At 42.0% G+C, this 27,508-nt stretch overlaps 1 protein-coding gene across 5 annotated transcripts in view; it reads right to left on the reverse strand.

Moving 5' to 3' along the window:
- Window positions 1-27,508, reverse strand: part of NTNG1 (netrin G1) — a 307,008-nt gene that overhangs the window by 1,694 nt on the left and 277,806 nt on the right. For all 5 annotated transcript variants that reach the window (XM_029949313.1, XM_029949310.1, XM_029949309.1 and 2 more), the window contains one exon: window positions 28-219. In XM_029949313.1, coding sequence (XP_029805173.1) covers window positions 28-219 — 192 coding nt within the window. The remainder of the gene's footprint in view (window positions 1-27; window positions 220-27,508) is intronic.

Raw genomic sequence — 27,508 nt, forward strand, 5'->3', positions numbered from 1 at the left:
GGGGGCTGGCTGCGCCCAGCAGCGCGGCCAGCAGCAGCAGCACCGGGGAGCCGGGCGGGGGCGCCCCCTGGCCCGAGTCGGAGCCGCAGCTGCCCGCCTCCTCGCAGCGCAGCTTCTCGCACAGGATGCCCGTGTACGCGGCCGGGCAGAGGCAGCGCACGTTGTTGTGGCACGTCCCTCCGTTCTGGCAGTGCAGGAGCTCGTTGTCGCAGACGTTCGCTGCAGAACGAGGGGTGGGGGTGGGGCGGGGCGCGGGGAGGAGAAGCAGAATCAATTTAAGTTCATCTAGTACATCGTGTTTTTCAGCTTAAAAAAAGATCTCTATCGATCTTGTGCTTCCCCCCTCCCCTCCACAAACTAAGCATGTTCCTCCAATTTCCAAACGAATGTAGTTCGCTGCCTTTGTTTGTTTGTTTCTTTCTTTTTTTTTTTATCATATTCGTCCTTTTCGTATAGATTGTTTTTTGCTGCAATCTTGGATGGTATCATTGTCCATTTCAGGCTATCGAATACGAAGGAATGTAATACTCCTGGTTTGGCAGTATCTTCTTTTCATAGAACTGGGACCTGTTGTGGCCTCCCGGGTTTTTAAAGGGCGAGTGCCCCGTACAAGAATGCAGAGTTTTAAAGCCAGATGAATGGTAGTTAAAATGCAAAGCAGTATTGCTAAAATGACCAAGAACCTCTAAGGGGCGGGCCATTCTCCCTGCAGGTGACTCCAGCCGCTGCATGCAGGGAAGACGAGCCAGCAGGGAAGCAACGAGGGGAGAGGGGTGGGTCAGGGGACAGGCAGCATGCTCCAGGCAGGCGCAGCCAGATCGGAAGAGAGAAAGTGGTTTTGTGGGAGGAGAGGAGGACGAGCAGTCCTATTTGCCCCTGACAGCCCTATTAGGATATTCATTGCCTTGTAAATATGGGAAGTAGAGTCCAAGGTTACCTTGATTTCCCTGAATAATAAAAAATGCGGTGATGAAACCCTGATTACCAAAATTTCACTCTGTCCATCAATTAATAGAATCAGTTTGAATACATCAAGCAAGCAATTCCAGATACTGAAATTCATTCATGGTCCCTGTCATGTAATTTCCATCTCTCATAATTACTTATTTCAAAGTTCTGGTTATCCTCATTAAGTCCATGTCTCCTATTCTTTTAGATAATCAAGGTTTCACTGATTTAGCAGAATGTTAAATAGGACCCAGGGAAATTAAAATAACAACAAAGAGTAAAAGAGCCAAGAACGCTTCCCAGCAACATATGCTGCTTAAGCACTTAATATATAGAACCACTCTGGAGTGGGGGGTGGGGGCAGAGCAGAAAAAGTAGATTTTTATAAATTATAACCTTTTTCATTTTTAAAAAAATGTCACAGTCAAATTTCCCCAGGGGTACCACGTGAATTAAACACACACACACACACACACACACACACACATACACACACTTAATATTACTATCAAGTGCAAAGTATTAAAAAAAAATCCTCCCAAGTAACAATTCAGTAGAGAAGGTTGCTTGTCCATTAATCATGTTCAGCAGTCATGTCACCTTCAAAAGAAGCTTCTTACACACAAATGTGCTAATGCCCTGTGTGCAAATGAGCTGAGGAACAATGGTAGTGGACACTCACAGAGTTTGTAACAAAGTGCCCTAAACAGGACCTTCTTTTACCTTCTTTCACAGTAAGCCTTTGGCAACATCTAACACAGCTGCATCATGCGTTGGTATAATTTTCAAACGTACCCACACTTGCCATCTGTAAATGTCAGAAGTGACTATTAGGGCCTACCAAATCCTTGAGGCTCAAAATATTGACACACACTGTAGTGTTCCAAGGGTTCTAATGATTATATAAGCCACCTCTCGTTGGGTGGTAGAAATCTTGAATATTAGACCCAAATGATAGTGTTTTATGTGTTACGGTTAAAAAATCTGTAGCTGTGAGGCAAAATCTACAAGGGGAGAGTGGCCACACCCATGGTCAGAGACAGATGTTGTTAATTTGAGAAGCCTACATAGGTTTTCAGGATTTTGTTTTGCTTACACTTCGGGAAATATCTGTTTAATTGGGGCAACATGGAATAAACAGCTCCAAATAACTGTTTCCATTTAAAGTTAAAGATTCTCAGGATTTCTTGTTCCAGGCAACAGATTGCTGAATGGGATATTTCCTTTCATTTGGGCACTAGAGGTAGGGGAATATCTGTTCCATCAATATCGATAATTGCTAGCCTTGAATAATTGAGAAGAAATCAATAGTTAATTAAATATTGCTCCCCTTTTTAAAAAAAAGCTATTTTTCTTCTTGGTCTTGAATGTAAATCAGTTGAACGAGGTTTCTTTCTTTTTTTCTTTTCTTTTTTTCAAGAAGCTGGTGATTAAGTTCAGATTCAATACTTTACCTACATTTAAATAATCTGCTAGTTGATGGTGGGGAGTGTGAGAAATTCAATAAATACGCAAGGAAGAGATGTAACCCAGGATTAATAATATTGTGGATTGGGGATATCTATTTTTCTGTAAGAGGTAAACAGAGAAAAATCAAACCTAGACTATATTTCATTACTTTAGAATTCACTGTAAGACATTTTACACTTAGTCTCCCGATTGTGCTGTATTCAACAAACACAGAGCTTCAGCATGTGAATAGCACTCTGTTGGAATTGTGGGCTAGAAGCACATCTAAACCTAAGCACAGATCTTACCTGCTCTGCTATTCATACATTTATCCTCCATCGTCATGTCTTTTTGAACCCGATTTGTGATGCTTAACGAATAAACTAGCTTGTTAACAAATATCACTGAGCTCTTCTTCAGCATGTGAAGTCTTGTACTAAATACCGTGAAAAAACAAATTATAAAGCTTGAACTCTGCTCTTATGGAGTTCAAGTCTGGTTGAGAAGATAAAATATGTATAAGAAGCGATCTAATATTAATTTCATTGACATGCCTTTATCGATTGCATCCATCGCAGCCAACATCTGTTGTGCACCAGGCACCCTGCTCAACTGTATGGTTGTAACTCTACCTGCCCTAAAGGAGCTCACAGTTTGGCAGAAAACAAATAAAATGAACACACACAATTAACTGTGAGACCAAAAAAGACTATAAAGGAAGTATTTGCAAAAATGCTAGGGGAACTGAGATGCTAGTGTAAATAATTATTTGGGGGAAGATTAGAGACGATGAGAAAGGACATTATATTTGAACAATGGCGCACTGCAGGGAGATATTGGTGAGGAGAGCATTATGGATGGGGAAGCGGTATGAGAACGGATGCGGAGACTGGGAAGGTAGAGGGCTGGTTATTAAGCAGTTGTCTTTCCTTCTAAATCCACCCTTCCTTCTCCAAATTGTCTCCTAGCTTCCACCAGCAGGGGGCCCGAGAGGAACCAGAGCCGGCGAAGGGATTTCCCTTTTCCCGTTGGATGGCTCTTTCTAACGTCGTTGCCCCCGCGATGGCCCTTCACGCCCATAGCAGCATTTTGGCCCAGCTTTATCAGCACCAACCCAGCAGCATTCCTTCCCTAAAGGTTTGAGCTCAGCTCCAAGGGGCCCTTGCCTGTGTTTCAGAGGTACCAGCATCAGCCAGCCATTACATCTCCTCGGAGATGCAGTTCCCATGTTGGTAGGGTCTCCCCCTGTACTTCGAGGTTCTAATAACCCATCCCCTTCCCTGTAAGCCCTCTGCCCAGGAGTGGTGCTGCTCCCTGCTTACAAGGTTACTATCTCTGGGTGACTTCAGGGGCTCTCATTTCTAAATTCCAAAACACCTGTTTAATGATTTCCTTTGATAAATTCTCGCTGTCGAAATGCCTAGTGTGGTTTCAGTTTCCTGACAGGAGCCTGAGTGAGAGATGCATGGGTCATGCTAGTGAATGGTGAGTGGACTGCTGTGGCTGGAATGTCGGAAAATGGAGACGAGAAAGGTAGGTTGTGGTCTGATGACTGGGTAAGTTCTACATAGCACACAACTCAGTGTTCAGATAATAGGGAAGTTATCAAAGACCTATGAACAGGCTGAGGTCTTAAAGGGGGAAATAGTCAGAGGAGGCTTGGCCAGAGAAAGGACAGACTGGAGAAAGGACAGACTGGAGGCAAGAAACCCAGATGCTTTCGTAAAATGGGTTTGGTCTGTTTGGCGCAGTGGGGAGAGAGAAGGGGCAGATTTAGACACAGGTGATTTGAAATGGGTTATTTTCAGTATTTAGATGCATTATAATGTAACTTATTATGAAATGTGGATTGGAGGAAGACTGGTCAGGGGAGAAAAGGCACTTTTCTTGGAACTGTGGCCTCTGAGGTGTCTCTAGGTTCTTCCTTAGGGGTCTTGTTCTTAGTTGGAAAAATTAGTTAACCATTCAGTAGGTGGGTCATCCTGGAGATACAGATGTGGAGCAACAGTAATGGTGGTCGTCACCACGACTTGATCTTGGTGGATACACAGTAAGGAGAAATGAAGGCTCCAGATGGAACACTGAAGAATATCGGCATTTCGGCCACAGAAAGAGAATGAAAGATTATAAAGAGTCCTGAGAAGAAAAGATCTCAACAAAATGCAGTGATCTTACGAGGGTATAAAATGAAGCCTAGAAGTTTTCCTGCTGTGGTTGACTCTGTCTAGGGATAAATAAACAGACTGGCAGAGCATGAGAGGAAGGGCACTGAGTTGAGTGAAAGAAATTGAAAAATAAGCATTTGATTCTTGATTGAATCTGGTAGAAGGGATTTTGGAATAATTTAAAAAGGGATTGAAGAAATCTAAAGAATTAACATTTCACAGAGGTCTTTGGTTGTCAGTCTAAAGTAGTGGTTTATTAACAGTGGATGACATTGTCTCCCTGCAGACACTTGATAATGTCTGCAGAGGGTTGGCTGTCACATCTCAGGGCACGCTACTGGACAGAAGCCAGAGAGGCTGCTAAATATCCTGAAATGCACAGGACAGCCCCCCCCCCCCCCCCCACAGAGAATCTCTCTTCAATGAATGTTGATGGCAAACGGATGACATTTTGGATGGGCGTGTTAGCCACGGTGATGAAGAGGAGTTGTCCTCACATATACTGAGCAAAGGAGAATGAAGATGTTTTGGTGATTCTAGGGCACAGAGGGTCATGAGTTTTTATGTGTGGAGCCGTGGGACTTAGAGGCAATGATAAGTCATTGAAGTTAAAATTTAAGAGTGGATCGTCTTTGGAGGGGAGTAAATACAGAAGGTTGGGATCTAAGACAGACCCTTTAGTACTGTTCACAATGAAAGAATAAGAGAGAGGAACCAAAATCAGCCTGGTCATGTAATTTGTTCTACTTTGCTCTGTTAGAAACAGTAAAATCAGAACTTAAGGAAACTCCAGAAACTAGGCAAGTTCTCGATGAGGAAACCAAATGCAATTTTGGGAAGAACTAGAACTAGAATCAGGCCTTTGGATTTGTAGATTACTGCTCTTTACATAGAATAGAACATTCAAGGGGCGCCTGGGTGGCTCAGTTGGTTAAGTGTCCAACTTCAGCTCAGGACATGATCTCACAGTTTGTGGGTTTGAGCCCCGCGTCGGGCTCTGTGCTGACAGCTGGCTCAGAGCCTGGCGCCTGTTTCAGATTCTGTATCTCCCTCTCTCTCTGACCCTCTCCTGCTCACGCTGTCTGTCTCTGTCTCTCAGAAATAAATAAAAAACATAAAAAAATTTAAAAAAGAGTCTCTTAAGAGAAAAGAATAAAACATTTAAGAGAAACACAGTCAGTGGTGGTATACAGTGACCACCCTGTGCTCCTCCAGACAGTGTAAATACCCTCTGTCATCCTCAGTAGCCTGTCACTTGTATTGACCACCTGTCCTCCTGTCATACCACACTGTGCCCAGGCAAAGGCGTTTGTTGATAGCATTGAATCTCATATCTTCTAGACTTCTACTCTATTCTGGCAGAGCCCCCAAATACAAATCAGCTCTTACATAAAATATAATCAAAAATATCAGAGGTCTAGGTTGGGAACAGCAAATATGTTGCAGATGCTGCCATTCCTTCTTCCTGCATGGAGAAGGCATAGCTCCTCATCCACGACACTCTCTTGCATTGCACTTGCGGGTTCCTTGCAACGTAAGGTTTCAGGCGTCCACCACCAGCTGATAGAACTGGTATGACGATCAACACCGATTTACAGTCCTGGCATCATCACCATCTCATCTGGTGGATTTTTTGCTGGTATCACTTCCTTTACTTGGTGCCCTCCTGTCTGGATTTTCGATCAAACCTAAAACATTGACCTTATTTTGGGAAGTATTTATTTTAAACATGTTCTGATTCTTTCCTTAACTGCTACTGATAGCCTAAGAGTGCATTACCTCAGTAAACAGAGAAGGTTTGTTTTTAAATCCCATATCCAATGCTTGATTCAGTACTGGATGCAAATTGCTATTTGCTAGACACCATTGTTTTTATTATGATAAAATATCCTTAGGTACCGGATAAGCTAACCCTGCTTCAGTAATAGCTAGACCATATCCTGAAGAATAATTTTACGATTGATAAAAATAATTCATTTATGTTGTGTCCAATATCACACCATATAACCTCTAACCCCCTGACGTTTCAATATTAAGAATGCTTTCAAGTGGAGCCACCAAAATGATCTGTGGCCCTTGATAAGAAGGTTATAGTATTAATGTTAGACCCAAACAGTTATATGGCTAAAAGATGAAGTGTGGAATCCTGGTGTTAAGTTTGTAGTTGGCACGGTGTTATAATAACTCTGATCAGAACTTCAATAAGCAAGCTACAATACTAGATAAATAGGTTTCCACAATTGCTATGAGTTTATAAAAGCACTCAGAATTTTCAAAGTGAAAAAAATAGGAATGAACAGCATTTCTTCCTCCCTCTTTCACTACTTCTTTTTCTTCCAGCTTGAATAATGAACCACAGGGATGTAGCTAAACCATTCACTTTTTTAAGATTTTTTTTTAAATTTTTCAGAGAAAGAGGGAGCAGGGGAGGGGTAGAGGGGATGTATGGGGAAACAGGATTTGAATTCGTCTCTGCATTGACGGCAGAGAGCCCGACGTGGGGCTCGAACTCACAAACCGTGAGATCATGACCTAAACTGAAATTGTACACCCTGGAACCCCCAAATTATTCAATTCTTTAACTTTTTGGTAGGTTCCTTGATCGTCATACACATTTCTTCTTCCCAAACGGTGACCTCTTGTCAAAATGTGAATTATGAGAGTTTGATTCCTTTTCCCTCTATTAGTCCTTTCTGGAAGGAATGGAAAAGCAGACATAGAGAGGGATCCCTATGCTCAAAATGGGCACCAGCCAGAACTTAATGCTGCTGCTAGCTCTATTCTTTTTTTCTTTTCTGACCTGAAGGGTCACTTATTTCCGTTTTGGTCATGATAATCCATTACATTACAAAAGGGAAGTTTTCTTTTCTCTGTTTGGGTCTTGTTCAAAGCTATACATTTAGGTTCGCCCTGTCAGTGAGCTGCTATGCTTGAGCAATGCTGGGTTGTATTTATAGACTTGAAAGTTTCTCTTTTTGGCTTTGTCTCAGGCACTTCAAGGGATCGATGTAATGCGTTGCCATGACAGCTTTCCTTGATGGTTGTATTAATAAAGTGACCTCTACCTTCACCACCTGAAACAAGCCCAGGATTGCCGAGGGAAAGATGTTCCAAATTGTTCCCGTCCTTTTCAAAGAAACGTCAAAGAGTGAATAACCTCTACCAAACAGGCTAATAACAAAGGCATGTGTGCAACATTCAGTTCTGATTTAGACATTTGAGATTTTGTGCCAGCGAGATGAAAAGCTATGATTATGACCCATTTATTCAGCCTTGGTGGCTGTTATACTAAGTTGTGAGCTGGGAGCTATAAAACTGAACCTACAGGTTAGCTCCTGGGTTATGGAAGAAACTTTGCAAACTGTGGTATAATGGCCTTTTTTTGAATTCTGGGTATACGAACTGCATTTCCCCCCACCTCTTCTCACTTGCGTCTGGCTATGACTGGTGACATGGCACAGTGGAGAAAACATTAAGAGTCACGAAACCTGATTTCTGGTTCTGACTAGCCATCACTATGCTGTGAGGTCTTGGACATATCATGAAGCCACTTAGTGACATCTATCCATCTAAATATCCATCCATCCATCCATCCATCCATCCATCCACACATCCAAACATCCATCCATCCATCCATCCATCCATCATCCTATCAGGCACTGTTCTCAATGATGGGCACATACTGGGAGCCAGGTGGACAATGCAGCTGCTTCTGGGGAGGTTACATTCTGATGACATCTATAGAGTTAGGGGAAGAGTTTGACATAAATATTTCTAAGTTCTCGTGAAGTTTGTGATTTGCATGCATATTTTTCATGGCAAGGCTATTGTCTTAAAAGGCGAAGATTGAGGAATTCTTCTTCATTTTGATCAAATACATGATGACAGTTGGAGTTCTCCAGTATTAGTCCCAGTGATGACTCAGGAGGCTGTGTTTGCCTGACGGGTTTTGCCTGTCAATCTTGTCTAGTGCCCCACATGGAGCAGGGATAGTTTTTCTCCTGACTTGTACTAAAAGCATGAGATAGTGTGAAGAGAATGAGGCAAAGAGAACTTGTGATTCAAGGCTGGTCTCTGTAGCTAATGGGCTGTGTGAACTTGGGGAAATCGTTTAACCTTTTTGTGACTCTCTTTCCTCACTTCTGAAGTGAGAATAATAATGCTTATCCTGTTCACCCACCTCACAGCTGTTGGGGGCCTCAAGATAAATTATGTGGAGGTGGTTTAAAAGATATAAAACATAACTTAGTTATACTTTGTTAATGTTCAGTACCTTTCCAATCCCCCCCCTGGAGTGCTAGAAGCCCAGGTTGAAGAGTGAAGTGCTTGCTCCTATCTCTGCCGGATGAGGAATTCATCACTACCTATCCAATTCCAGGTGCTGGAGTGAAAATGGAAGCAAATGTCTTACCTCAAAGATGCATCTATGTGTCCCCTGTGCGTATGAATCTTGAGACAGCGTGGGGTCAAATGTGCAGTCCTTGAATATTTGTATTCAACTCTTGTGTTCTCCACAACAGTTCTGCGAGGTTGGCTTGGGAGGGGCAGGGCCTGTCGGCTCAAAGGTAACTTGTGTGCTCGCAATGTGGGTGCTCTGCTACTGATCAGAGTACAGAAGGTGTGTTTTCAGGGAAACAAGGAAGGCACCACCCCACAGCCCACCCCACAACCCACCTTTAGCCTCTGCTTTGGTGAGGCAGGGATGGGTACAGAGGCAAGCCAGTATCTAGACTGCAACATGGAGGCCATCGTCAGAAACATTTTTGCCTTCCTGCTCTCAACCTACCCTGTGTTCTGCATCTCTGTCCATCTGGGGACAGTGGTGCTGGTGGCATGATGCCTGTGTGACAGCATCCAGTCTAGTTGGTTTCGGGAAAATGAGCCAAGGAGCAGAGCTGAAGGAGATGTCGGGAACAATGTGGGAGCTGTTGGCTGGGTGCTCAGACATGTGTGGGTAATGAAGTACAGCAGGTTCTGACATCAGAGAGAAGCCGTTCTATTCATATTCATCTAATCTCAAAGCACTGACTATGGGAGTGACACTTGCTCTTGTCCAGTTCAAGGAAACGCAGCTCAAAACATCATAAAAACAGCCACCTTCATTTTGAAGGAGTCTATGTTTGCAGCATGCAGTGACCCAGCTAGCGCGAGAGAAATAACCGATGACTCCAACCCAGAAGTGGGAGGCACTGCCCAACCCCCCCCAAGTTTTCAGCTTCTTCACCACTCCACCTCAAAAAAAAGCCTCTGCTGATGTTGAGAAAGAATTAATTCACTGAGAATCCCACAAGCCAAAGGCTGGGTATCTTTTCCCAAAGCGATCATTAATGATGTATTGAAATCCTATTTAGGTCAACACCTTCAGACACAGACACAGGCAAGGTGCTCAAAAGAGTGTGCTGAGAAATCACAGAGTTTCTCATCTGGCATCAGAAAACGCACTTGTCTAGTTTAACAAAAAGGTGCGGCATCTATCCTTTTGCCCGAGGTAAAAGATGGCGCTTGTTGGGAGGTTTAGTCACACACGATGCAACACACATCAGGTCTAAACCACCATTTCAAAGGGCATGATGCTATGTCAGGAGGGAAAGCAGCACAAATGTTTATCCAGCATGATCCCCATAAAAACAGACCTACACCTCTACACATGCCTTATGTAATACAGACCTTAGAAGAAGTACTAGGACAAACTGTACCAAAATGCGACCAGTGTTTATCTCTGGCTGGTGGGAGTACGAGTAATTTTACTAATTTTCATTTTCATCTTTAAACTCTTCATTTTTTCCATATTGTCTAGAATATATAGTCCTTTGAAGATACTAAAAATGTTAATAAAAGGAACTGTTGTTACTTGAAAACATAAAAGTCATCTTTTACGGAGAAGATAAAGGTGATTCATGTAAGAAATGCTCTGTGTGACCAAGTTTTGCCACATTTCAGTATTTGTGCTATTCATCTATATTTCTAGTCAAACTGTTGATTATCTTAAATGTCTCCAAAAATTATCTTGGAGTATGTTAACTAACTGGGATTTAAATAAAAACTTGAAACTAAAAAAACAAATTATCTCAGAAAAGACAAAAGACTTCCTACAGAATCCCACAATCATAAGAAGGCCCCAAATGTTTTCACTCATATGCAGAATTTGAGAAACTTAATGGAAGACCATGGGGGGTGGGGGGTGGGAATAGTTCCAAGAGGGAGGCAAACTATAAGAGACTCTTAAATACAGAGAATAAACTGAGGGTTGATAAGGGGGATAGAGGGGAAGACGGGAGATGGGCGTTGAGGAAGGCACATTTGGGATGAGCATTGGGTGTTGTATGTAAGCGATGAACCATGGGAATCTACACCCCAAAACAAGAGCACACTGTGTACACTGTGTGTTAGCTAACTTGACAATAAATTATATATATATATATATATATATAAAAAAAAAAAAGAAGGCCTCAAACGCTGAGATCCATTGCCTTGCCAAAGACTAAACAGTGTCAGGTATGGATGGAAGCCATGGAACCTTCGGAGTTAAAGGAATCTATAGCTCGAAGGCCAGCTCATTGTTAACCAGAACAGATGATATGAAATGCATGGGCATTCTCGCATTGACAGATCACAGTGATGTTATAATGGAGTTTTCCACTACCATCCCAGTATAGGGGCTCAGAGTCCAGCTAAACTGCCCTGGAAGAAAACATATTTCATGCACTTTGAGCCTACGGCAGACTCTTAAGGGCCCCCCTTGTATATATCTACACCATGTCTATCTAACATGCTCACTGTGGTTGTAAGTCAGTAATGGGCATTGTGCCTGGCACCAAATTGATGTCCAATAAATTATTTAGTGAACATATAAACACAGTGTGTCTTTTATTCTTTTTCTGAATGGTGGGCATATATCTATTATTAGTAGACAGACAAGTAGGTTGGTAGATAGATATCAATATACATGAATATAAAGCTTATAGGCTGGAGTGGGAAGTGAAGAGAACTTTCCCTTAATGGCCTCACTTCATTTCTGGGCAGTAGGAGGTAAGAATAGCTCCTGAGCTCAAGGAGACAGAGGTAAAGCGAGATCTTGAGGGCAGGCTGGAATATTTGATAGGGAGCAGTACAGGAAGCTAACAGGGGACACTTGGCAAAGGTGCTGGGCAGCTGTGACACTCCAGCTCAGTCTGCATACCATGATTGGTCAGGCCTGTCCTGCTTTCCTGATGGAGAATACTAGAAGGAAAGGCATGGTGGCTTGTCTGGGGTTTCTTCCATTGATGATGCAGTGTACGCCTGGGGAAGGGATGGAGGGAGGGGAAGAAACAAGAGTGGCTGCCTGAGCCAAGTGGCCAGAAGCACCCCTTGGATTTTCATTAGGCAAAATGGATTAGCCCTTAGTATCATCTTGGCATGCGAATAATAGAAAGGTGGAAAAGACTTGGCCCTGAAGGAAATTAGTGACTTTCTTCCTTCTTTCCTTCCTTCCTTCTTTCCTTCCTTCCTTTCCATCTTTTTAAATTGGGAGGTGATTAGTTAAATTCGGAAGATAGGCTAAAGGAAAATCCAGATGGAGCTGTTCTGTGTGGAACTAGGATGGAGGTGACACACCATCACAGGCATATGGAAGAATGCAGGTCAAAGGATTTGGCGTTCTTTGAAATGATGAGGGAATCGTGAAAGACAATCCATAGCCCCATTCCATGCTGAAGGCAAATCTGTAAAACAGTCCACATTCTGAGGAGGAGGTAGAACAATACTACAGGCCTTTGATATTTGGCATTAAGAATCCAAGTATCTGTGACTGAGAGGAGATAATTGTGTCATTAATTCACATGCATGTTTTTTTTTCTTGAAACAGAATTTCAATGCCTTTGAGCACTGTGTAAAGCTAAAATATAATTTGAGGATCCTGTTTGTCAAGCTATAGCTAAATGTCTCCTTAGAGACTTAATTTTTCCTATATATACTTGGCAGGAGTGTTCTAAATATGGTCTAAGCCCTCTTAGGATTTTTAAACAGCAGGGATATTTAAGTATGAAAAATAGCTACTGAAATCACACAGCAGTAACTTTTCTTAATGATTTTTTTTCCCTGGGAATCACTGTAATTCACTCTTGTCTGTTGTGGCCTTGCTGTCACCATAACCACCTCCTGACAATGTCAAATCAAGTCTTGGGAGGTGATTTTTACAATTGGATAAAGCAAAGCCATTTCCCTATTAATGCCAATGTCAAAGCAAAATGAATTGGTGTCAAAAATTCAAGGTGAGGAAAACAACATTATGGAATCAAAAGAACGTACAAAATGATGATATGAGTCATTTAGGGATGCCAAGCTCCACGTAAAAATGACTGCTAATTTTCAAAGTGTATTTGCTACTGCATCAGGGACCAAACATTTAAGTGTTCTAAAATACATTAACAAGGTTCTGAAGGGACAAGGAGTTACAATTATAAATGAGTCATAGCATACATTTTCAATAAAGTCAATGGTGACCCATTGCAGCTTACACTGCCTTTTCCCATTGATAAATTCTTGAGACATTCAAAATTTGAACTGCAAAATTTAGTATTTAACTGTTTACCGTGGTATTGTCCAAAAGTCTGGGTTTGAATACTGACACCACCACTCATGGCTGGATTTCTGAGCCTCTATTTCTTCATCTCTAATAGAGGCCATCTCATAGGGCTGTTGTGAGCATGAGCTCACTGAGCATTCAGCTCAGTGATTATTCTAAGAGTTTTTTAAGGGTGGGCTCAGCTCAAAGTCCTGCAGTAAAAACATAGACCGGGAGAGCCACAGAAATGGTGTTTATTTTTGTAGGCCCATGTGTTTACATCTCCTTGGACAATGTTCTTCTGTCTTCTAGTTCACATTCATCATTAATAATTTGTAGCTTCTGGAGCACCTGGGTGGCTCAGTTAGTAAAGCGTCTGACTTCAGCTCAGGTCATGATCTCACAGTTTGTGAGTTCAGGCTCCGCCTCAGGCTCTGTACTGACCGTTCAGAGCCTGGAGTCTGCTTCGGATTCTGTGTCTTCCTCTCTCTCTGCCCCTCCCCTGCTCACGCTCTGTCTCTCTCTCAAAAATAAATAAACATTTAAAAAAAGATTTAAATAAAAAATAATTTCTAGCTTCTTTGGGGCTTAATAAATACCTGTTGATTAAAAAAAATCATCTTTCCCACCTACAGTTCCTTACACAGAAAAAACAACTGGTTACCCATTGGAAAGATCTATTTGCTCATTTTTCTTTAATGAAGAGAAAGAGGGACAAAAGCATGGACTGAGGAAAACATTTAGGTAAGCAGGGACGCTAGACTAGCTCATGAGTAACTTAAATAATTCTATGCAACATAACTTTTACTAAAACAAAACTTCAAACATGACACAGAAGGTAAAGCTACTCAGTTCTTTCTTAACATCCAAAGGACTCTTTCCTTAATAGGTTAAGAAAAAGGTGTAGGAATGAGAACAAATCCAGAGTGGGTGATTTGAAAAGGGGGGTTAGAGTCATTGCAGGCATAGAGCAGGACATTCTACATTTTCTTCTAAGAAAAGCAGAGCTGTTGTGTCTCAGGAGAGAGGTGCGCTAGTTAGCCCGAAATCCAGAGGCTAGCAAGCAATGGGTGCTATGCCTTCCGGGGCTTTCAGATCCAGAGGCAGAAAGAAAAAAAAAAGTAGGAATTGGTTTGGATACAATTGGGAGGCTGGAAGATTATTTAAAACAGTGAAAAGATGTTAGCCCTCCTCTTTGACGCAGACTGAGGCATACCCAAGGTTAGATTAAGCAGGAATGAATAAGATTTGGGTGGGCTGGCTAAAGAGAAATCACACAACAGCCTTTGAAATATATCTTTTTTCTTTTTTTAAGTTTTCTCTTTTTATGTTTATTTTGAGAGAGATTGAGTGAGAGAGAGAGAGAGAGCATGAATTGGGGAGGGGCAGAGAGAAAGAATCCCAAGCAGACTGCACTGCCAGTATGAAGCCTAATGCGGGGCTAGAACTCATGAACCATTAGATCACGACCTGAGGTGAAATCAAGAGTCAGATGCTTAACTGACAGAGCCACCCAGGTGCCCTGAAAATATCTTGTTCTAACACATGTCATTTTCTTCAACATTTCTTATTCTTATTTTAGAATACACATATTTTTATATTAATAAGGAGTTATTCTAGAATATAAACTCCAAAATGATAAGGAATTTAAATGTTTTGTTTCCCACTGTATGTGCGATGCCTAAAACAGTGCCTAGTACCAGATTGCATTCGGTGAATACCTGAGTGTTCTTGAGTGAATGAATATATGAATTTCATAGAAAAATCATATATTTTATACCCATTGCTTCTTTTCTACTCCTAATCTACCTTCCCATTCTGTCTATCCTCTGTCCCCGAATCAAATACACAGAAATGCTATGGCCAGACTGAACTTCTTACAGAGCTTACGCAATACCCCTCACTCACTGGGTGGTGTTGTAGTCAGAATCCCCCACAATGTGCGAGGAATCTTCGTATCATCAGCTTTTACTCCCCAACATAAACTTTTCAATCTTGGCTAATCTACTTACTGTCTTAAACACATACACATGCACAGAGACGCAAACAAAAATAAATTAAATTATAATTAGGATAACTTTGCATATGTCACTTTGCCAATATTTCTCCTGACCTAGTAAGAGAGCAATTATTATTATTATTATTATTACTATTACTATTATTATTTCCATTTTTGGGAAACGTGTGGATTTTACTCAAGCCCCACCAGCAACCCAGCAGCAGAGGCAAGACTAGAACTTAGGCCTTCCTGGCCTCAAGTGCCCTTGGTCCATTCTACCCTCCTGTCCCTTGGCTGCCGCATGCTGGCCACTGAGTCAGAGGCTCTGCTCTTGCCCCTGCTTCCCTAAACTCCCACCCATCCTTAAACAGCCAGCTCATGGACAACCCCCTGCCCCCATGGAGACTTCTTTGCTCCAGCGTTCAGACACCAGACCTGCCTTTGAGCTCTAAGGTCTAGATCTAGACATAGGTATAACTGTAGATAGAATTTGAACAGCCTGGATTTAAACCTTGGTTCCATGAAAGGTGATCTTATGAAGACCCTCAACCCATCTTGGTTTCATTCATAACACGGAGCTAATTTAACACCATACCCACTTCTTAGGACTGTTATGTAGATTAATGAGTTAATATACATAAGGCAGCCACCGCAGTGCCTGACACATATAAAGTCCTTCAGGTTTATTTGACTTTTCAAAACCTACAACACGCACTCCTTCTCCACATGCATTTCTTGTCTCCTCCGTGAAAACATATGCATCTGAGAGTAGGGCGCTGTCTCCTACCTCTTTTCTTTGTCCGCACCGAGTAGCACAGTGCTTTGCACAGAGGGTAACTCTACAAACATTACTTCTTGAGGGCAATGAACATTTCTTATATTTGTAGCCTAAGTACTTATTCTACTGCCTGGCACATAACAGGAGATTCTTCTTGGTGTTTTTTTCCTCAAGCAATTCTGCATTCCTCAGATCATGTGAGAGTTAAATCACTCTGGAGAATATAAATGAAAATAATCTGAGTTTCATTACTGACTCCAAATAGTAGTTTCAGCAATGTTCCTTTCCGCAGTAGGTTTTAATACCTTTTGTTTTTGTTTCTTTTAATTCTTTGGAGGGAAAGAGAACAGCAAAGAGAGAGGCACAAGCAGGGCAGGGAAGGAAGGGAGATGCAGGGTTGGGTTGATCTGGAGAGACACCCCCCACCACATACATCCTCCTTGGGGCGCAGCTGGAAGGTCTCCAGCTCTGCTTGCTTGGGAGTATGGATCACATTTACAGTTTAAAGCCTTCAAAATCTTAAATTAAAACGCCATCTCAGATTTAGCTTCTATCTTGGCTATTTTATTCCAAGGATGAGAAGGATGAATAAGTCTCACGTACTCCTTATTAGAAAAAAAAAGTGCAGAAGGGCAAACAGGCTTTTGCACTCCACAAATTCAACTTTCCAACTTCTCCTGAGGCCAAAGCCAGATCCTGACTCTGATCAACACGTTTCTTGGCCTTGGATGTGCTGCTCAGTGTACTGTGTGATCCCTTATGGGGGCACTTTATCTGGCCTTACCGTCCGGGGTTCTAATTGGTTTGTACCGGGTGCTCCATGGTTTATCTAAAGTTCTTTGCTCCCCCTCGGCCCCCTCTCTCTGGTTCCCTGCTACTTGCCACTGCTGCACTAGACCCTTCATCTGTGTCCATGTGGCTCATTTCCATGCAGTGCTTGCTCTCCGCACTAGGTGCCCTTACTAGTCACATCTTCTGAATATCACTCTAGTGTATTAGGATGTTTCATGCAGGTCTCTGACCTGTTCAATCAGGCAATTCCTTTGTGCTAATGATTTGTTGGTTATAAATCTTTATGCTTGTCAGCTCCCCCTACCGTGTTTAAATGCTCTAATCTAAAGGTTCGCCTATGGCTGGCCTGGCTTCGGCAAGACCAAACAAGGCAATCTGTAAACAGATTGCAAAGAAAGAGAAGATTCACGAGGGTAGGGAGTGGGCAACAGAGGTTTTCTGACAATGTAATCATTTTCCAATGAAAACAGTTGGGTGTTCTCTTAGCCTGATGCTTAAATATTGAAAAATGTTTTAATTAATATTATGGGTTGTTAGTATGCTATTTTAATTCATCAATTCTCTTTTGTGGGAACAGGTGTAAAAAGAACCCAAGGAAACAAAGGTCCCATGAATTAAAATTGCCTTATTATTTCTAGTATGACATAACTAATATGATGAAAGTTTATGATAAAAATTCAGTCAGTAAAGAAGAATCATGCCAAAATTTCAAGATAAATGAGTTTGTATGACCAAGTTATAAACTACATGATATAGATTCTCTCTACAAGGCTAATATCAACAGATCCTTAACTATATTACCAAAAGCAATTATGTGATTATAATGTGAAAAGGAAGACCAGTCAAAGCACAAATGAAGCCCTGAGCCGGCTGGCGTGGGGGAACATCTAATTTCCGGGTTTGCTTGATGAATCTGAGAGATTGCTGGAAGCCCCCTGGTGTAGTCTACCTCTAACTCAGTCTTTAGGAGAAAGGAGAAGGGCTATGAGGTCATATAATGCTGGGTCATATCTCGTCAGCTCACTGGTTGTGGGAAGTTGGGAGGGCAAGTAGCCTTCCTGATCTTTCTGCATTCAAAAACAGGCACATCATGTTTTCCTGGCAGAGTTATTTCCAAGGGTGCAAATAGATACTGCATATAAAAAGCTTACCAATAAATGTTAACTATTTTGATTACAGCGAGGTCTAAATGAGATCCAATTGTCTATGGAACATCTGTCAAGTAGCGAGAACGTCTCATTGTTTGTCCCTTTTCTCCTTTTAAGAAGTTAAGAAAATCTCTACACAGCCTCTTCCTGTTTGGTGACTAAAAAGAAAAGCACATGTTGATATGTCATTTTATGGGTCATTTGGTGTGAGGACGGGGGAGGGGTGGGAAGGAAAGAAGGGGGTTTAGTCAAACCACGATGACAGCAAAAGCTAACATTTATTTATTGAGCATTATTCTAAGTGCTTTTCATGCATTAGTTTATTTGATCTTTTTAGGAATCTTTTAACGTAGATATTCTTATCTTAAAAGTTTTATTGAGAATGGAGAAACAAAGGTTCAGGGAAGGTAAATCATATATCTAAAGTCACATAAGTAGGGGGTAGCCAGAGCCTGGGATCCCACCCAGTTTCGGGGACTCAGCCACTTTGTCTAATCTCTAGGCTTTACATTAATATGCTGGAATGCTGTGATGAGAACTTGTGTCCCTCTGTTTCCTTCTCTACCAAATAGAAATCAGTGCTGCCCAACTACGAAACATCTAGGCGGTGAGGGCAACAGATAACAGAGGATGCACAGCTGTGTTGCGGACCCCCTCAAGGTTTAGATTTAATGCCGAGTTTCTCAGCAAAGACAGGCACAGACTACAGCAGGGTGGAAATCCATCCATTTTCATTATTGCCAATCCAGTTTGAGCCACCTAAGTCTTTTGCCTGGACTACTGTGCCCTTGTTAGGTCGAATCTCGCCCTCCTTCTTTGCCCCCTCTACCATTCATTGCTCTTACCGTAGCCACAATGATCATTTTTTAATGGAAATCCCACACCCTGCCACTCTACTGCCTAACATCCACTGCCCTTCGGTGATGGGTGAATCAGGTGTCCGTCTCCCTCTCCCACCCCACCTCCGACCCTCTCCCTCTTATTCACTGTGCCATACATTTTTCTCCCCACTTTCTGAGCTGACCGAGCTCCTTCCTGCCTTCCTGCTTTTGCAGGAGGGGTTTTCTCATCTCTGGAATACTCTTTCTTCAGAACTTTCCACAGTGGGCTCTTCCTTGACCCCTGGGTCTCAGCCAAAGTGTTACCTTCTCAGAAAGGCCCTGGCTAACCACCTGTCTAAAATGGTCTACACCTACTGTTTATTCTTTGCCTTCCTTCCTATCTGCTTGCCACCGGCATATGAGCTCTGGAGAGTGGGGGGCTGCATATGTCTACCTATTACCACATCCTCAGTGCCTGGAACAGTGCCTGGAACAGCATTCATGCTCCATCCATGTTTAGTGAATAAAGTGAAGGCTTCTGTGGCTTGTTTCACCCAGGACCCTTTCTTTAAGGGCCTAAAAATATGATGGGAATGCTGGATTTTGTGGAAGCTCTCCTGGCTGAGATGGATTTTAATTACTCTCCCACCCCAGGATTAGATAAATTCTACAGACTTTCTGGGCTTTAAGGCCTGTTGATAACTCTAGAACACAATTAGCACCCCAGCACTTTGGGCTGCCAGGCCTTCTAGAGTTAAATATCACCAGATGTGTCACAGAGGTGTTATTTTATGCAGCCTCACTCCAGCGGAATATTATGCACTTGGCAATCTGGTAGAAAATTCCCCTCAGAGAAAAGATCATTCCTCAGGATGACTGTTTCCAGCATCAGTTTCCACAGCGAGGCCACCTCCTAGTAGCCTAGCTGGGATACCGAGTTTCTAGATCGGTATACAAGTGAAATGTGAAGGATGTGGCTGCTTTCAAAAAAATAAAAAAAAAGAAAAGAAAAGAAACCGTCAAATAATTACAGCTATTATTTCAGTAGAACTGCCTTTCCCCCCAGAAGTGCAGCTAAGATGCTAGGAATATAAATATTCCTGAGAAGTCAATATGAAACCACGGGCCATAGAGGAAATGATTTCATATCCCAAATGAGAACTATCGGATTTCTTTGTGAGATTTAATTGCCAAAGTTATTCCAAATGGTAAAATCTGTCCTGCCTGATAAATGATTATCAGCTCACCTCTTTCTGAGTAACAGAGCAGAGGAGGGATGTCATGGTAAAAGAGGCCGCTAATGACCTGAGAGTGCACTCCCGGGGTGCTGGCCCTGCGCAGGGGCGCGGCTGAGTGGCATGGCACGGGGCAATGAAGCAGGCGTCGTGTCGAGAGCCAGGCTAGCCATCTCTGAGCCGAGATGGGTCTCAGCCTCCGCGCTCATTGTGCTGAGAACCGCGTTTTGAGGTTTTCCTCTCCTGGCAAAGCAAATTGGTTTCTACTCTTAATGTTCTAGAGACACAGAAAAGAACGAAGAGCAAAAGCAGAAAAGATGAGCCACCACTGTATTTGAACCCGTCAATGCATCTGTGCTCCCCGCGGTGTACCTCTGAGTACCTGGGGGTGGGGGGCAGTAGAGATCCAGATTTGTGGTTTTAAACCTCTCATTGGTAAATCCACATGCAAATAATTTGGCCTGGGATTACCTGGTTGGTTATGTCTGAAAATGCCGCTGTGAACCCTTTCCTTCTACATTCCCAGGCTGTGTATTGGAACAGCTCCCTTGTGCCAAGTTCTAGGTTAAAGCGTTCCTTCCCCAAAGGCGTTCCAACAAACTGTCCCCCGCAGGCTTCCCACTAGTGTCACTGCATGACAGATTTTGTCAGGAGAAACTAGTGGGGAGGCTAAGACCTACCCCTATCTGTAAGGAATCATTAATCTTTATTGTGAATAATTTCACAAGACTTGACTAAATAGAAAAACCCCTCAATTTGAAAGTGCAGTTTTTTTTTTTTCTCTTGGCAACTTACTTTCCATTCCTGCTTTGCTCCTGTCCCCCTTCCTCCCATTCCTTTCTTTTCTCAGGCTGACATCTACGCATACTGGCCAGGGTATCTGGGAAGACTCCAAAAGCAATGAATGCAGAGAATGGGATCTTCAGAAAGTATATATTCTACTTTGGAGCTGAATGAATGGCATAACCTGAAGCCGGTGGCCTCTGTGTTTGGCAAACAACACAACACAACAGAACCTGTTTGTTTGTTTGCTTGTTTTTTAAACAAAGCTTTGGGTTTTTACAAAGGATGTAGGAATAAAGTTATCCTAAGTTTAAGACTCGGACCAACTTTATCCAATTTCTAACTTACTCTTCTTGAACAATATATTTACATCTTTGACAAGTTGCCTTAAAAAAGGCAGTAAAACGCTCTAACATTTTTGTCTTCAGCACACTTCAGACAATAATAGATAGTGTGAGCCGCTGCTAACCAAATATCCAATAATGATGCTTCTTAGAGGTCAAAGAGATTAATAAAAATAATTAAACAATATGCATTGAGAGTGACTTTAAAACAACGTCTGTCTGGGACGCCTGGGTGGCTCAGTCGGTTAAGCATCTGACTGGCTCAGGTCATGAGCTCACAGGTTTGTGGGTTCGAGCTCCGCATCGGGCTTTGTGCTGACAGCTAGAAGCCTGGAGCCTGCTTTGGATTCTGTGTCTCCCTCTCTCTCTCTTCCTCTTCCCCTCTCATGTTCTGTCTCTCTCAAAAATAAATAAACATAAAAAATTTTACAACAACATCCGTCCTATTTTGGTGCCTTTAGAAATTTTAGAAAGTAGAGCAAAATTAGGCAAAAATTGAATCATATTCCTTTGTAAGAAATAACACTTCCAACTTGAAAGTAAAGTTTACATCTAACAAATAGGATTCCATATATAGAAAAATCATAGAAATTAGAATGATAAATCTGGCCCGCTAGTTTTGGCATGCAAAAATGTCATGCAAGAATCCATCATATGGAAACTATAACTATAGTAATAGTAATGGTAAGATATTACAGACTTTATTCTTTTTTTTCCTTCCAGGAGTTGTTCAAAATGGGTTCAAAAAGGCCATCAAGCTACCTTTTCAGTTACTGTTTCATGAAGACTGTTAATATGTGAATTAACTGAATTTGCAGGTCTTTAAAAGAGGAAACTGTGCACACTTTGCTCATTTCTGTTCATGTCATAAACGATACCTATTTTTCAGTTTTAGGCCAGATGGTCAATGAAGGCAGTGACCTCAGTAATAGACAATGTAATTACCTACTTTATTTTCACTGAAAGTGAAACTCGTTGAAAATAATTTTGTCTCTCAGTTTATTTATAGTGAAAAGTGCATTTTACCTTTTGAACTTTAAGACTACTGGGCTGAATATAACGGCTGGAGATCTCTTCTAATCGTCTCTAATGGCTTCAGAGCAGGCTGAGGTTAAATTTAAAATGATATACAGTTCTTTGACTTCCCCCAGATTGGCGGTTCCTAATTTTAGAAGATTGTCACTGCAGTCTGTGGTGTAACAGTGGAACCAATGTGCCATCCCCATTAATCTGACTAATAGATCAAAAGTAAGGGGATTTTGAATGAGCTTTTTATTATACTTTGTTTTTTAATATATGACATTAGACACACAGTGAATAACATTCCCAAACTTTCATATGAGGACGTGTTCTTGGGCTATTAGAGAAAATGAGATCAACCTTTAAAAGGAAACGGAGACTCTTCCTTAAATATTTCAAATAAAAACATACCATCCTGGGGACGGGCTCATTTTCTAATATCGTGAAGGAGTCTGGGATAGATAAATGAAAAAAAAGTCTTCAGAAAAATTTCCTTACACTACTCATAACACAAAAAGCCAAAAAAAATTAATGTCCTGCTTCCTTAGATATTGTGGTGAAGTATTAGATTCATAATTTTCTAATACTTTAGAAGGCAAACATATCCTCACACTACAAACTCATAAGTCTATGGGTATAAATAATTTATTCTGGCAGCCTTTGTAGGATTCAAACTGTAATATTTATAAAAGGATGTTGCAATTTTCTTGTTACAAAAAAACTTAATAAAAGATAAATTATTGTTAGATAACCCCCCAAACAAAATAATCTATTTGCCTCTAAGAACATTACATGAATGCCTGCTTGACACATGTATGTCATAATTAAGCACAATGTTAAACAATATTCCCAAATTCTCTGTTAATTGAGTTTAACACATTCAAAGTAACCGTGTTGAATGTATGCTCACATCTATGTGTATCTACAGCACTGAGCAGAGTGCCGTGCACGTGGATAAGTGTGAAAGGTGCAAATGGAATTCAAATGCATTGCTTCCAGACTTTTCCAGGTATGTGCTGCCATAAAATATTGGATAGAGGATGTGGTACCAAAAGAACCAGAAATTCATACTGCAAAATAAGCTGAGTGAAAGAGGTATGGCGGGTTTTTTTTTGTTTTTTTTTCCCCAATCTGGATGCTGCCTGCCTGGCTTTTATTTCTCTCCAAGAATGCTTTTCTAATGAAGGAGAACAGACTGGAACAATTGTAAGTGTATGCATCTAAGACAGCACAAAAAGAATTGTGCTAGCCATACAGCTTGAGGCTTGAGATTTGTATTTTCCTCAAATGATACATCTTAGATGTGCCAGTAATTAGATTCCTGATAGAACAAACGAAGACATTTTGTATGCAGAATTTCTGCAGATGGATTATTAATTCATCTGTATGTTGAGTTACACAGCACAGAGTACTCCAAAAGTGTAAATCTATAGACCTACGACTTAGCATTCCAGTACGATCTCACAGAGAACAGTTTCACGATAGGACTTCTGATCGCTAATGGTACATCAAAGCACACATGTCATCCAATTTGGGGAATAAGCCTTGCATCATCGTAAGGCAACAGTATTACAATGTGTAGCCAGACAAAGGTATTCGCAGACCGATATGAAATCAAATGGAACCTCTATCCCCGAGTTATTGAGTTTCTTGGTTGGTACCAGATACTCTAATCTATTTTGGGTGTAAGAATGAGCAGAAATGCAGTTTGGTATCTGCAGATTCATCAAAGGCTATTCTAAAATCCAGCCAGGAGTCCCAGTAAGCAAACAAGGTGGGTCAACTTGCTTCTGAAGAGATATCTCAGAAAAGCTTAGCTGATTTATTTGACCATGAGTGATTTTATAATACCAGCGTCTTCAGGAGTAGGCATGGACCTACGACAGATTCCAAAGCCAGTTTCGGTGAGAGAGAACTTGCTTGCATCGATTTTGTCTAAGTCTCATTCCCTCTCCTAAAGTTTGAAAGCAGAGAGATGGATATCTGCTTGGTGTCCAAGGGGTTCTCATTTTGTTAAGCCCAGGCAGCCAAATGAGCCAACGACTTACCAGATCAGCCCATGGAGGGCATCATTCTGTTGCCCTACTGTGTAGTCTAAGTAATCACTCGCAGCCCCCAAGTGATTTTAGAATGCCCTCCATTGCACTATTTCATTTCCCTGTCCTTCATCCCCTGTCATCCTCCTTTTCGTGAGATGGTTTTCAATTTTTGAGATGACATGAGTCTCCCATCATGATGGGTCACTATGTTGAGGCCTGGGCGATATTCTTATCTCTCTAGAAATGGGTGCATCTTTCCAAACCTGATCAGAGATTATTCCATGACACCTACACAGCTTTTCAAAAATATTGTATATAGCATTTGGAGCCACTACATGGAGCCTTCTCCATTTCCCCTCATCTACCCTTCCAAAGAGATGACAGGCACAAGACACAAGAGCTGAGGCAGTGTCTGCTAGTGGTGCCTAATGATTTGATGATGAAGAGATTCTTGCTATTCCTCGTCTCCAGGGCAACAGAAAGAGCCTGACCATGTAGCAGTGACATGACATCATGAAAGCCGCTACCACAATCAAGGCTTGTCCACGCACTGTTCCTGCCATGCTACCCAGCGCTGTCACCTTATTTCACAGGAATGGTTGCGATGCAACAGCAGTTACTTGCCCTGCCCGTCTGCGAATATCGGACCCTAACAGTGAGCCACGCATTTATTACTTTTCAGAAGCACTAACACAGCTGGCGAGGAATCAGCCTGCTGCTTTAGAAAGGATGGGCACTTTCCTGTTTCCAGCATCCAACATTCTGCTTCACTTGATCCCGAGGAGCACCACACTAGGTTAATGGACAACATTGTGAATAATGACTCTTTGTTGCTCCTAAAAATCATCTTGCCAGTGTCTGGTGTTCAGCAGTCTGCCTCTTTACACCTCACTTCTCACCTCGCCTTCCCCGAAAGGCTCACCCCCGAGCCGCTGTAGCTCAGTGCCCTGCAGGCGGCACCGGCCATGAATACACACTGGTGGCCCGGAGAGGAAGAAAACTGGTTCAAGTCTCATCCTTTCCTTCTGTGACCTACTTAGATGGGTTGTTTCACCTCTCTAAGTCTGTAAAACGCACAAGGTGATATATTCTGTTACAGGATGCCGTGAAGATTAAATAAGATGATGTGAATGGCTTGTCATGATGACGATGTCGGAATAAGATGATCTCTTTTGTCAGACAGGATCCAGCGACTACATATCTGACAGCTGTTTATGTATGCTGTTTCCTGCTCTGAGGTATTAACTTGTGAAGTGACAGCATCAGCGACAGTTTGATGTCTTTATTTGAATTTCTGACTGGCCTGAGGAATTGGTCAGAAAATATTTTCATGACCAATTTGAGGGATTTTTTTCCATGTAAAAGACACAGGATTTTTGGCCTGAATTGAATGATTTGCATCCTTAGAATAAGAACCCATTTTTCTTTGCTCACCTCCTCCCTACATGAGCTGCTAGCTCTCAACAGTTTCTATGTTACGGGAGCACCTCTCTGCACGCTTCTAGGCGCCGACCTTGAGAGCTGGGGGTCTAAGAATATAGCTTGCTTGTTCCAAGTGAGCACGAGTGGACGAGCTGTGGCTTCTGTGAAATAAATTCACTGCACATAGAGGGCACTGAATAAACATTTGCTGCCGTTGGCACATGATAAAGCGACACTGAGACAGTCAGTAACCTTTGTCTGTCAACGCCCATTTTTGTCCAGAAGGCTTTTTCTCTGTTGGGCGGTGGTGTTTGTGTTCATAAGGATCCCTATTAGAGAGGACTGAGGCTTGTTTCCATCTCACTGAAAGCAAACTGATCCTGTGGCTGGGCCGTGGCCCAAGACTAGGACACCACAAGCTGCCATTGCCCTCCCAGTCCTGAAGGAGGAGTGAGCTTAAGAGTGTATCTATTTTGGACCCACAGCACTGAGTGTGCGTGGCAAATGGGACAAAGAATCAGATCTATATCTTGATTTTATAGGAGCTCTATTGCCTACCAATTGCTTGAGCAAATTTAACTCTCTGAGCCTTAGTTTCCTCATCTATAAACTGGGTACACCAGCACTTCCTTGCAGGGTTATAGGGAAAACTAATTGAAATAACATGCATGAAGCGTTCAAGCACGCTCATGGCACATGGCATGTTTATTACTGAAAGATTTCTGAAATACACCTGTTTATAATACAGGTGTATTTATTTGTAACATTCTGGCATATTTCCTTATATGGTATTCATCTTTCCTGTTATTAAAGTCATAGCACTTTGGAAAGAAGGACACAGTCGGCGGGACAAGCTTAAACACATTGCAAGAATAGAAGCGGACTTACGCTGGGCCTGAGGAAGCCCCTGGGGGTTTTAGTCATGATCTCTAGTTGTGTTTTCAAACACATTTTCCAGTGAGTAATGCACACTCTTGAGCTAGAAACTAGGCACCTGCTGAGGGAAAGAAGAGATCCCCAGTGAACTCCTATCTTCTCTTGAAAATAAGTGTGTTTTCAGTGTCCTTTTTGACTGTCAATTCCTGGATGAAGTTTTTGTAGACAGAAATCCGTGCTCTAAAGGAACATTATTTTCTGTACTAATGTTAAATTTGCAGTTAGGAACAGATCGTGCCTGGCCTTTTTTGATGAAAAAATAGAAGACTACCTTTACCTTCAGATTTATTAACAAATTGAAGCTGACTGCGCTATTCCACAAACCAATAAAATTCTCATTTGAAACTGGACACAAAAGAGAACTCTTTCTTCTACCATACAAATGGCTAATTCTGACTATTGGTTTGAGATGCTAAACTCATGCCAGAGAAGTAAGCCACAATGACTGGAAGCTCCATCTTCTCCCTCAAAGACCGAAGCGGGGGTATCCAACAAACTTGCACAAGGTTAGGAGGTTCAGGCATTTCATAGATATTGGGCACTTCCCCAGGACCAGGGAGAAGACTTGTCATGTCAGATACTCCTGAATATAGGACGGACTTTCAACTACCTATCTTTCCCATATCCCCCACAAATGAATTTCAGAACATCAGGAAATCCACATAAAGTTCTCTGTCCACCACCCAGAGACTCCCTGCTTTCCCTTGATGGCATCCGAGCACACGTAATTAATTGCCTTGTCAAATGCCACTTAAAAACCAACATTTATGATTGGAATCTCCATGTACAGGTGTGCTGGCTCATCGACAGCCGCAAATCCTTCCCAGCTCTTCGTCACTTGCCGTCACCTACTGCAGTTTGCTTGCAGGATAACAGTATCAGTAACAGTGACCCTTTGCAGAGCTCACTGGGCCCCAGAAACTGTGCTGAGTACTACACGCATTTCATTTAATTTCCTGACAACTCTATTTTAGATGGAATCATCTCCTTTTTAGAGAAGCAACATTTTGGGCAGGCAGGTTATATAATTTATTCAACACAGGATGAGGCAGGGCCAAGATTCCAACGACGATTCAAGACAGAG

Source organism: Suricata suricatta, chromosome 8 (assembly GCF_006229205.1).
Source record: "Suricata suricatta isolate VVHF042 chromosome 8, meerkat_22Aug2017_6uvM2_HiC, whole genome shotgun sequence".
NCBI lineage: Eukaryota > Metazoa > Chordata > Mammalia > Carnivora > Herpestidae > Suricata > Suricata suricatta.